The 12,298-nt window shown below is 42.8% G+C and overlaps 1 protein-coding gene across 3 annotated transcripts in view; it reads right to left on the reverse strand.

Moving 5' to 3' along the window:
* The window catches only part of dgki (diacylglycerol kinase, iota), a 253,041-nt gene that overhangs the window by 62,611 nt on the left and 178,132 nt on the right, over positions 1-12,298 (reverse strand). For all 3 annotated transcript variants that reach the window (XM_043708943.1, XM_043708942.1, XM_043708940.1), the window contains exons 21-22: positions 11,667-11,729; positions 8,812-8,912 (exon numbers count right to left, since the gene is read on the reverse strand). In XM_043708943.1, coding sequence (XP_043564878.1) covers positions 8,812-8,912; positions 11,667-11,729 — 164 coding nt within the window. The remainder of the gene's footprint in view (positions 1-8,811; positions 8,913-11,666; positions 11,730-12,298) is intronic.

A 12,298-nucleotide genomic window follows, 5' to 3' on the forward strand; every position in this document is an offset into this window, starting at 1 on the left:
AGGTGCATTAGTCAGAGGGAAATGAGTCTGGGTGGGTTACTCTTCGGAGGGTCGGTGTGGACTGGTTGGGCCGAAGGGCCTGTTTCCACACTGTAGGGAATCTAATCTAATCTAGTCCCATTTGCCAGCACTTGGTCCATATCCCTCTAAACTCTTCCTATTTATCTACCCTTCCAAATGCCTCTTAAATGCTGTAATTGTTCTGGTCGCCTCACTTTAGGAAAGATGTGGAAGCTTTGGAGAGGGTGCAGAGGAGATTTACCAGGATGTTGCCTGGAATGGAGAATAGATCGTACAAGGATAGTTTGAGAGTGCTAGGCCTTTTATCTTTGGAACGGCGAAGGATGAGGGGTGATTTGATAGAGGTTTATAAGATGATCAGAGGCATAGATAGAGTAGACAGTCAGAAACTTTTTCCCCGGGTACAACAGAGTGTTACAAGGGGACATAAATTTAAGGTGAAGGGTGGAAGGTATAGGGGAGATGTCAGGGGTAGGTTCTTTACCCAGAGAGTGGTGGGAGCATGGAATGCGCTGCCTGTGGGAGTGGTAGAGTCAGAATCTTTGGTGACCTTTAAGCGGCAATTGGATAGGTACGTGGATGGATGCTTAAGCTAGGACAAATGTTCGGCACAACATCGTGGGCCGAAGGGCCTGTTCTGTGCTGTATTGTTCTATGTTCTATGTTCTATTAGTAACCCCCTCAACCTTCTCTGTTCTAGAGAAAATAACCCGAACTTATCCAGCCTCTCTTCACAGCTGAAATGCTCCATCCCAGGCAACATCCTGGTGAATCTCCTTCCCATCTTCTCTAATACAATCAAATCCTTCCTAAGGTGCAGTGACCAGTACTCTAGCTGTGGCCTAACCGAAGTTCTATGCAGATCCATTAAGACCTTCCTGTTCTTATAATCTATGCCATGACTGTTAAAGGCAAGCATCCCATATGTCTACTTAACTACCCTATTAACTGGCCCTGCCACCTCAGATCTGTGGGCAGGATTCTTCTGAGCTTTCTATTGTCTTGCTGTTCACTGAATAATCTATTTGCGTGCTCTTTCTTAAAGAATAATTTAAACAAGGAATTAGGAGGGCAAATTTCCGTGTCAAGTAGAATTAAGGAGAATCCCAAGGTATTCTATACATATATTAGGAGCAAGAGTGTAGCTAAGGAAAGGGTAGGTCCACTCAAGGACAAAGAAGTGAATTTATACTTAGAGGCAGAGGAAGTGGGCAAGGACCTGAATGAATATTTCACATTAGTACTTACCAAGGAGAAGGACATTTAGATTAGATTACATTACAGTGTGGAAACAGGCCCTTCGGCCCAACAAGTCCACACCGACCTGCCGAAGCACAACCCACCCATACCCTTACATTTACCCCTTACCTAACACTATGGGCAATTTAGCATGGCCAATTCACCTGCCCTGCACATCTTTGGACTGTGGGAGGAAACCAGAGCACCCGGAGGAAACCCACACAGACATGGGGAGAACGTGCAGACTCCACACAGTAAGTCGCCTGAGGCGGGAACTGAACCCGGGTCTCAGGCGCTGTGAGGCAGCAGTGCTAACCACTGTACCACCGTGCTGCCCACATGGATGATGGTAAGATTAGGAAGGGGTATGTTGATATTAAGGAAGAGGTGGTGTTGGGTATTTTGGAAAACATTAAGTTATGTAAGTCTCCAGGGTCTGATGGGGTCTATCCCAGGACACTGAGGGAGGCAAAGGAGGAGTTTGCTGGGGCCTTGAAAGAGATTGTGCACCCTCTATAGCCATAGGCAAGATCCCAGAAGATTCAAGAATAGCTGATATTGTTCCTTTGCTTAAGAGCAATAGGGGTAATTCAGAAAATTATTGACTGGTCAGCCTTCTCCAGTAATAGAGAAATTACTGGAGAAGAGTCTTATGGACAGGATTTACTTGTATTTGAAAAATAATGGACTTATTAGGGATAGTCTGTATTGCTTGTCTCACCGATTTGATTCAGATGTTTGAGGAAGTGATTAAGGTGATGATGAGTGTAGGACAGTGGATGTTGTTCATGTGGATTTCACAAAAGTATCTGAAAAGGTCCCTCATGATGGGCTGGTCCAGAAGATTAAGTCACGTGGGATCCATAGTGAGTAGTAAGTTGGACGCAAAACTGGCTTGGCCATGGAAGATAGTTGTGGAGGGGAATTTTTCTGACTGAAGCAGTGACCAGTGTGTTCTGCAAGGATCAGTGCTGGAACCTACCTTGTTTGTAATATATATAAAGCAGTTGGATGAAAATATAGATGGTCTGATTAGTTTGCAGATGACAAAAACATTGGTGGAGTTATGGTCAGTGAGGAAGGTTATCCGAGGATACAGCAGGATATAAGTCAATTGGAAAGTTGGGCAGAGAAAGGGCAGATGGAGTTCAATCTGGACAATATGTGAGGTGATGCATTTTGGGAGGTCAGATGCATGAGGAAACTATACAGTAAACAGTGGGACCCTTAAGAACATTGATATACAGAGGGATGGAATCCATAGCTCCCTGAAAGTAGCAGCACAGGTAAGGTGGTAAAGAAGGCAAATGGCATGCTCGCCTTCATCACTCATGATTTGGAGATGCCAGTGTTGGACTGGGGTGTACAAAGTTAAAAAATCACACAACAGCAGGTTATAGTCCAATCACCTGATGAAGGAGCAGCGTTCCGAAAGCTAGTACTTCTAATTAAACCTGTTGGACTATAACCTGGTGTTGTGTGATTTTTTATCTTCATCACTCAGGCATTGAGTATAAGAGTAGGCAAGTCATGTTGCAGCTGTATAAAACTTTAGCTAGGCCACACCTGGAGTATTATGTGCAGTTCTGTTCACTACACCAAAGGATGGATGTGGAGGCTTTACAGAAGGTGCAAAAGAGGTTTACCAGGATGTGGCCTGAATGGAGTGTATTAGTTATAATGAGAAATTAGACAATCTTGGATTGTTTTCGCCAGTGTCAGCAGCTAAGACGTAACCTGATAGAAGTATATAAAGTTATGACAGGCACGGATAGGGTGGATAGTTAAGAGTTTTTTTTTCCAAATACTAGGCAGGATAGGTGTAAGATGAGAGGTGGAAAGTTTAAAGATGATGTGCAAGTCAAGTTTGTTTTTTTTTTACACAGAAGGTGATAGATGCCTGGAACTTGCTGCCAGGGGAGGTGGAAGAAGCAGATACAGAGGCATCATTTGGACAGACACATAAACAGATAGGGAATTGAGGGATATGGACCAGTGCAAGCAGATGGGATTAGGTTCAAATAGCATCGTGGTTTGCACAGGCATAGTGGGCTGAAGGGTCTGTTCCTCTGCTGTACCATTCTATGCTCTTCCAAAGTGCATCACCTTACGTTTAGAGTCATAGAGTCATACAACATGGAAACTGACCCATTGGTCCAACCAATCCATGCCGAAAATAATCCCAAACTAAACTAGTCCCATCTGCTTGCTCCTGGCCTATATCCCTCTAAGCCTTTTGCACTCATGTACCTCTCCAACTGTCTTTTAAAAATTTTCATTGTACCTGCATCCACCACTTTCTCAGGAAGTTGATTCCACATGCAACCCACCTCTGTGTAAAAAAATGCCCCTTGTGGCTTTTTAAGATTGGTCTCCTCTCACCTTAAGTATGTGTCCCTCATCTTGACCCCCCCACCCCCACCCCCATCCTAAAGAAAAGACAACTGCTATTAACTCTATCTGTACCTGTCATTATTTTATGAACTTCTATCAGGTTGCCTCACAACCTCCTACATTCCACTGAAAATGTCCCAGCCTATCCAGCATTCATTTATAACTCACTCCCTCCATACCCGGCAACATCCTAGTAAATCTTTTCCAAATCCTCTCCAGCTTGATTATATTCTTCTTATAACTGGGCAACCAGAACTGGACAAAGTATTCCTAGAGAGGCCTCACATGACTTCCCAACTTCTACACTCAAAGGACTGAGCAATGAAGGCAAGTGTGCCAAATGTCTATATGTGACATAAACTTTAAAGAATTATGTACCTGCACCCCTATGTCCCTCTGTTCTACAACACTACCCAGGGCCCCAACCATTAATTATATAAGCCCTACTTTGTTTGTAATACCAAAATGCAATACCTTGCATTTATCCAGATTGAACTCCACCTACCAATTTTCAGCCCATTGACCCAGTTGATCAAGATTCCTATGAAATCTAAGAAAACCTTCTTCACTGTCTACCAAGCCACCAATTTTGGGATATCATCCCCAGACTTTCTAATCAGGCCTTCTACATTCTCATCCAAATCATTTATATAAATAACAAACAAAAGAGGACCCAGAACAGATCCCCGTAGATCATTGCTGGTGACAGGCCTCCAGTCCGAAAAGTAACCCTCCACCACCACCACTCTCTGTCTCCTGCTGTTAAACCAATTATGTATTCAACTCGCAAGCGCACCCTAAATCCCATGTGACCTAAGTTTACTAATTAACAAGGTTCCACAGGGTAGACTAAAGGCTTTACTAAAATCCAAATAAACAACATCAACTGCTCTGCCATCAACAATCTTTTTTGTAACTTCCTCAAAAAACTCAATCAAGTTTGAGAGACACAATTTTCCTTGCACAAAACAATGCTGACTATTCCTGATCAATTTTTGCCTCTCTAAACGTACACAAATCCTATCTTTCATAATCACCTCCAACAATTTATCCATAACTGAAGTCAAACTCACAGGGCTATAGTTCCCTGGTTTCTCTTTACAACCTTTCTTAAACAAAGGTACAACATTAGCCACCCTCCAGTCAGCAGATACCTCATCTGTAGTTAAGGGTGGTGCAAATATTTCTGCAAGAGGTCTTGCAATTTCCTCCCTCCACACAACATTCTGGGATACATTAGATCAGGTCCCAGAGATTTATCCACCTTTATATTCTCTAAGACCTCTCAAATGTCCTCTTCTCTAATGTGAACTGCTTTTAAAACATCAACGTTTATTTCTCTGCATTCTCTAGACTCCATTTCTTTCTCCACAGTAAAACTGATGCAAAATATTCATTTGGTATCTCTCACATCTCCTGGGGTCCAACACAAAGATGACCTCCTTGATCCTTAAGAGGCCCTACCCTCGCTTCAGTTACTCTCTATTAGGTTAAATTCCATCTGCTATTGACCTGCACATCTGACCAATCCGGTTATGTCCTACTGTAACCTATCACCTAACTCCTCACTGTCAACCACCTGGCTAATCTGCAAATTTATCAGCCCCGCCTACTTTCTCATCTATATCATTATGAAGATCACAAACAATAAAGGGACCAAGCACTGCACACCAGGCTCCAGTCATATAGGCATTACATTTGCCAACAACAGTTGGCATCCAATTGTCACTGTTAAATGCTGTTTTCAAATGATTAACATGGCAGATTAATTGGAAAAGGGCACTACTGACACAAAATAATGAAACAGCAGAAACCATCACTTGAGAAGTCGGGTTGGCTCAGTTGAATTCACTTCTACATTGCACAGGCTGATTGCCACTCTCTCACGCTTCCTCTGATCTCCCTGGAGCATGACACCACCAACATCAGGTTGTAGTTTTAAGGACTGTTACTGACATCATCTTCATTGGAGATCTCCCTTCTACAACCTCCCACCTCATGGTCACCTAACCACACATAGTCTGCTCCTACCTCATTCCAAAATCTAGAACAGGACTGCCCTGACAGACCCATCATTTCACCCTGTTCCTGCCCCACTGAACATATTTCTTCCCATCTTGACTTTACCACCTCCCTTTTTCAATTTCTCCCCGCTTACATTTGTGACTCTTTTGAAGCTTTAGGCTTGATTCTACAATTTTCAGTTTTCTGGCCCTACCCATATCCTCTTCACCATGGACATGTAATCACTTTAAAGATTCATTCCCCATCAGCATGGTCTGAAGGCTCTCTGCTTCTTCCTTGAAAGGAGGTATGTATAGTTGCCATTGACCATCATCCTTCTTCACCTTGCTGGTCCTTGTCACTTTCAACAGCTTCTCCTTTAACTTCATTTTCTTCAGGTCAAAGATGTGGCTATGGACATCTACATGGGTCCTCACTATTCCTAGCTCTTTGTGGGATCAGCAGAACATTCAATGTTCTCGCCCTACTTGGTCTCCCGCTCAACTCTTTCTTGGTGCTGCTTTCTGCTCTCATCCAAAATTGGAAAAATTCATCAGTTTTATTTCCAATTTCCATCCTTCTCTCATGTTCATCCAGAGAAGTAAGGTGATTCACTTTGGAAGGAGCAATAGGAATAAAGAGCTCATGGTAAGATTCTTGGTAGTGTAGATGAGCAGAGAGATCTCGGTGTCCATGTGCATAGATCCCTGAAAGTTGCCCCCTAGGTTAAGGTGGCATACGGTGTATTAGCTTTTATTGGTAGAGAGATTGAGTTTCGGAGCCACGAGGTCATGTTAGAGCTGTACAAAACTCTGGTGCGGCTGCACTTGGAGCATTGCGTACAGTTCTGGTCACCACATTATAGGAAGCATGTGGAATTTTTGGAAAGGGTTCAGAGGAGATTTACTAGGTTGTTGCCTGATATAAGAGGTCTTATGAGGAAAAGCTGAAGGACTTGAGGCTGTTTTTGTTAGAGAGAAGGAGGTTGAGAGGTGATTTAATTGAGACATATAAGATAATCAGAGGGTTAGATAGGGTGGACAGTGAGAGCCTTTTCCCCTTGGATGGTGATGGCTAGCATGAGGGGACATAGCTTTAAATTGAGGGGTGATAGTCATAGGACAGATGTTAGAGGTAGTTTCTTTAAGTAGGGGCGTGGAACACACTGCCTGCAACAGTAGTAGATTTGCCAACTTTAAGGGCATTTCAATGGTCATTGGATAAACATATGGGTGAAAATGAAATAGTGTCGGATAGATGGACTTCAGATTGGTTCCACATGTCAATGCAACATTGAGGGCTGAATGGCCTGTACTGCGTTGTAATGTTCTATGTTTATGGTCACCTTTGACTCTTCCCCTCCCTTCATCAGTCTCATTGTGCCAAACTCTGATATCTACCAATATCTATTATAAGCACACTAATTATCACAGTTACTTTGACTACACCTCCTCACACTGTTTTCTGCAAGGATTCAGTTCCATTCTCACAGTTTCTCCTTCTCTGTCACACCTATTTTGATGATGCCACTTTCCACTGAGCACCTTTGACATGATCTCTTTTGTCCTCAACTAAGGAAACCCCTCTCCACTGTGATTGGTAGTGCCCTCATGCATTTCAGCCCTATCTCCTGCGCTTCTGCCCTAACTACTTCCCCTCCTTCCCTCAGCAGCAACATGGTTCAATTTATCCTTACTTTTCACCTCACTAGTCTCTACATTCAAAGGATCATCCTCTGCAATTTCTGCCACCTCCAGCAGGAAGCCAGTCAAGTCTTCCATCACTCTTAACACTTCCTCACTTCTCATAGCACCTTCCCATACAATCACAGATGTAATACTTGGCTATTCACCTCCTCTCTCATCATAACCCAAGTCCTCAGAGACACTTTCCAAGAGAAGCAGTATTATACTTGTACTTCTTTCAATCAACTCTGCTGAATTCACTGCTTAAAATACTGTCTCTATTAGATTGGTGAGACCAAAAATAGATTGGATAACCACTTTGTGGAAGACCTCCAATCTGTCTACAGGAATGACCTAAACCCCTCAGACACTTGCCAAGAGAAGCAGTATTATACTTGTACTTCTTTCAATCAACTCTGCTGAATTCACTACTTAAAATACTGTCTCTATTAGATTGGTGAGACCAAATGCAGATTGGATAGCCACTTTGTGGAAGACCTCCAATCTGTCTACAGGAATGACCTAAACCCCTCAGACACTTGCCAAGAGAAGCAGTATTATACTTGTACTTCTTTCAATCAACTCTGCTGAATTCACTGCTTAAAATACTGTCTCTATTAGACTGGTGAGACCAAATGCAGATTGGATAACCACTTTGTGGAAGACCTCCAATCTGTCTACAGGAATGACCTAAACCCCTCAGACACTTGCCATTCAATAAACTACCTTGTTCTCAAGTTAAATTTCTGTCCTGGGCTGCTACAAAGTTCCAATGAAGCAAAATACAAGCTTGAAGTGCAACATCTCTTTTTCATGTAAAAACTTTATATAACCTCTACATCGCACTGCTGGATTCTACAACTTCAGAGCCTGGCCACATATCTGTTTTCCATTTGTCTTACTTTGTTCCCACCTCTCCCCTCCTACACCATCAAGTTTTGACTTGTTTATGTCTTATTTAGTGGAGCAAGTCTCGCCCTTTCACACCCATTTTACATCTTTTTCCCTTTTCACGATCAGAGGCATTGGGCCTCTCCATCATCTGCCTTCTTGCTCCTCCTCTGCCTCTAAAAATGACATTTTCCAACACCTTTCAATTCTGAAGAAGAGTTATAACCAGACATGAAACGTTAACTGTTTCTTTCTCCACAGATGCTACCTGACATGTTGAGTTTTTCCAGCATGTCTATCTCCAGGTGACACTGAGATCTAGAAATTTAACTCTGACTTGAACATGCTCAGTGCTTGAGCTTCCTCTTTTGTACAGCTTTCTTGAATTCTGTAATTCGTGCTGATGTAACAGATACCTAGACTGAGCTTTATTCAGGTATAAGGTTGGTTTCATGTCACACCAGGCTTTTACTCTCTGCTGAATGATAAAAACAAATGGAAAGGTTGAGATCATCTAATCCTGCGAGTGCCAGCATGGTGAGTGAAGATTACTCCCAGAAAATCCATCTTTACTTACAAATCTCTTGTAGCCGCTCCTTATTGTATTGTGGATTTTCGTAGTCTTGGAGACTGATCCTGTTCACCCGGATCCTCAGCCGACCAGGGACAGTGTGAGGGCTGGAAAACACCATAGATAAGAAACCAGTAAAAATGAAAGCTGTCACCAGAGCTTGTGATTAGGAGCAGGAGGGAATGGAGATCTGAGTGGACCATCTGAGTGTCATGGATCCACAGGATTCTTGATTGGAATTATTCACTCAACATTGCTGACTGGACAGAGCTGCTGCTGTAATGACACTGTTTTAGATAGATGCATTAACTTGAGTTACACACACAATACCTTTTGTAGGAAATGCCTAACATGACTTAGTTAAATGTACCTCACATGTATATCAATTTAACATGCATTTACCATCCCGACCAACACTCCAAACAGCTCCTGCCCCACTCCCCACTCACAGTTGCTTTGCCACCATCTTTAAGGGAAGGAGATCTGCCATTTTTACCTGGTCTGGTCTCCATGTCACTGCAGACCTAGAGTGTTCTGGTTGACTCTTAACTGCCCTTTTAAATGGCCTAAACAAGCTGTAGAATTCAAGGGCAACTAGGGATGGGCAACAAATGCAGGCCTTGTCAGAAACACCTGCACCTTGTGAAAGAATATGAGGTTTGGGGTACTACATTTTTAAGTTTGGGGGTGATATGAAAGAGATGTAACAGATTGGTTGCAGGAATCTCGACTGATGTGGAGAGATAGAGCTGGTGTCAATCTCCTCTGGGTAGAGAAGAGGGGAGAAAATTTGAAAGAGGTGCTCAAAATCATGAATGGTCATGATATAGCAGAAAAGTCACTACCAGGGAATGTATATTTAAGCTGACTGGCAAAAAAAACCCAGGGATTTCCAAGCCCCACTCTGGAATCTGTTTTCCCGGGAAGACTGAGCTCAGTCTCAGCTCAAATAAATGGGAGAGATAGTAGCAGGGTATGCGTCTAACTGTAAAACCACTTGCCAAATCCCCAAAACAAATATGATTGCTGCAATGAAGAATGGAACAGAAGAAAGGAATCTAACATTGTCTTATATGGTCTGAAGAAGAGTCACCAGAGTCAAAATATTACCTTTTTTTCTCTCCGCAGATGCTATCAGACCTGCTAAGCTGGAGAGAGGTTCAGAAGTCACACAACACCAGGTTATAGTCCAACAGGCTCATTTGAAATCACAAGCTTTCAGAGTGCTGCTCTTTCATCGGGTGACTTCAGATACTTCACCTGACGAAGGATCAGCATTCCAAAAGCTTGTGATTTCAAATAAACTTGTTGGACTATAATCTGGTGTCGTGTAACTTCTGACCTGGTCCACCCCAGTTCAACACTGGCACCTCCACCTCATGGAGAGAGTTCAGAAGAGACTTACCAGGATGTTGCTGGGAATGGAGAGTTTGAGTTCTCATTAGAGGCTAGACAGGCTAAGTCTTTTTCCACTGGAACATAGGAGTTTGAGGGGTGACGTTATCGAGGTTTATAAAGCTATGAGGAATGTAGATAAGGTGAATGGAGGGTGTCCTTTCCCTAGGGTGGGGGATTTCAAGACTGGAGGTATATTTTTAAGGTGATTGGAAAAGATTTAAAAAATACAGATTCAGGTATGGAATGAACTTTCAGAGGAAGTGGTGGATGTGGGTACAGTTACAACATTTAAAAGACATTTAGATAAGTACATGAATAAGAAATGTTTGGAGGGATATGGGCCAAGTGCAGGTAGGTGGGACTAGTTTGGTTTAGGACTATGGACTGGTTGGACTAAAGGGTCTGTTTCCATGCTGTGTGACTCGACGATTCTATATAACTGGGTTTTATACATTGTCACTGAGCTGAAAATGTGTTGCTGGAAAAGCGCAGCAGGTCAGGCAGCATCCAAGGAGCAGGAGAATCAACGTTTCGGGCATGAGCCCTTCTTCAGGAAAGAACATTGTTAATAAGGATTCATACCAGGCGAAAGTAAGGACTGCAGATACTGGAGATTGAAGTCGAGAGTGTGGTGCTGGAAAAGCACAGCAGGTTAGGCAGCATCCGAGGAGCATGACAGTCGACATTTCGAGCAAAAGCCCTTCATCAGTCATGGGTGAAGTAAAATAAAATGGAATAGGAGGTAAAGCATGATACTGGGCATAAAATAGTGTCTTAAATTGAGTCTTATGTGGACATTGAGACTACTGACATAATCACGGGTTTAATACACAAAACACACACAATAACAGTACAATCCAAACTATATTAGCATATATATTTGAGTTACAGTAAATTTCTTTTGACTATTTCTTAAGGTTAAATTCATGGGGTCGACTATTACATAAATACAACTTTTGAGTGGCTGAAATTCATGCCCATCAAAATTCATACCATAACATTAGCAGTAGCCCAAATGATCTCTAAATGAATCAAGAAATAAACACAATGAATTATGGTAATTCTTAAAATCCAGAGCGGAGCACGACAGCTGGCAGACTGGAAGACCTGGAGCAGAACAGAAGACCGGCACACTGACTCATAAATGTTGATCTATTATCTGTGAAGAACTAGGGTTGATGTTTATACGAGACATATGGAACATTCCAGATTTTTGGCCAAAAATAGGAGGTGAACTTTGACATGAGATCAACCACGACTCGAGTATATTAATCAAGTACCTACGGTATATAAGACATCAGAGATACAGCTCTCTGTTTTCCTTCAATCCCTTACTCATTGTGGTCTTTGATATATTGTGGTTTCAGTGGGTTTACTTTGCAATGCATTGACAGAGAAAGAGATAGCAGGGAGCATGGCCAAGTCTGTAAAGGTGTGAGTGCACAGAGAGAATTGTTACTCACAGAGTGAAGCTATCAGGAGGAGCAGAGACCCGTCTGTGATCAGCATGCTGCACCTTGTGGATACTGTCGGGAATAGCACACCACGCCAGCCATGGATCAAGGAGGACCAAGGGAAAGGAACAGACTACTTTTAGACAGTGAAGAAAGCAGAGCAAGGTCAATCATCTGCATGCATCAGTACTCAGTGTAGCAGATGGAGGAGGCAGTGATATTGTGGCAATGTCACTAGTATTCTAAAGGCACAGGTTCACATCCCACCAAGAAAGCGGTGGCACTTAAATTCAATTAATTGATAAATCTGCAATTGAAGGCTACTTTTAATGATAGTGACTGTGATAAGTTGTCATAAAATCTCATCAGGTTCACTGGTGCCCTTTAGGAAAGGGGTCTGCTGGTCTGGTCTACATGGTCACACCCAACACAATGTGGTTGACATAGTCATAAAGTCATAGAGTTATAGAGATGTACAGCATAGAAACAGGCTCTTCGGTCCAACCCATCCATGTCAACCAGTTCTCCCAACCCAATCTGCCAGCACCCGGCCCATATCCCTCCAAACCCTTCCTATTCATATACCCATCCAGATGCCTCTTAAATGTTGCAATTGTACCAGCCTCCACCACTTCCTCTGG

The sequence above is a fragment of the Chiloscyllium plagiosum genome, chromosome 19, assembly GCF_004010195.1.
Source record: "Chiloscyllium plagiosum isolate BGI_BamShark_2017 chromosome 19, ASM401019v2, whole genome shotgun sequence".
In the NCBI taxonomy this organism is placed as follows: domain Eukaryota; kingdom Metazoa; phylum Chordata; class Chondrichthyes; order Orectolobiformes; family Hemiscylliidae; genus Chiloscyllium; species Chiloscyllium plagiosum.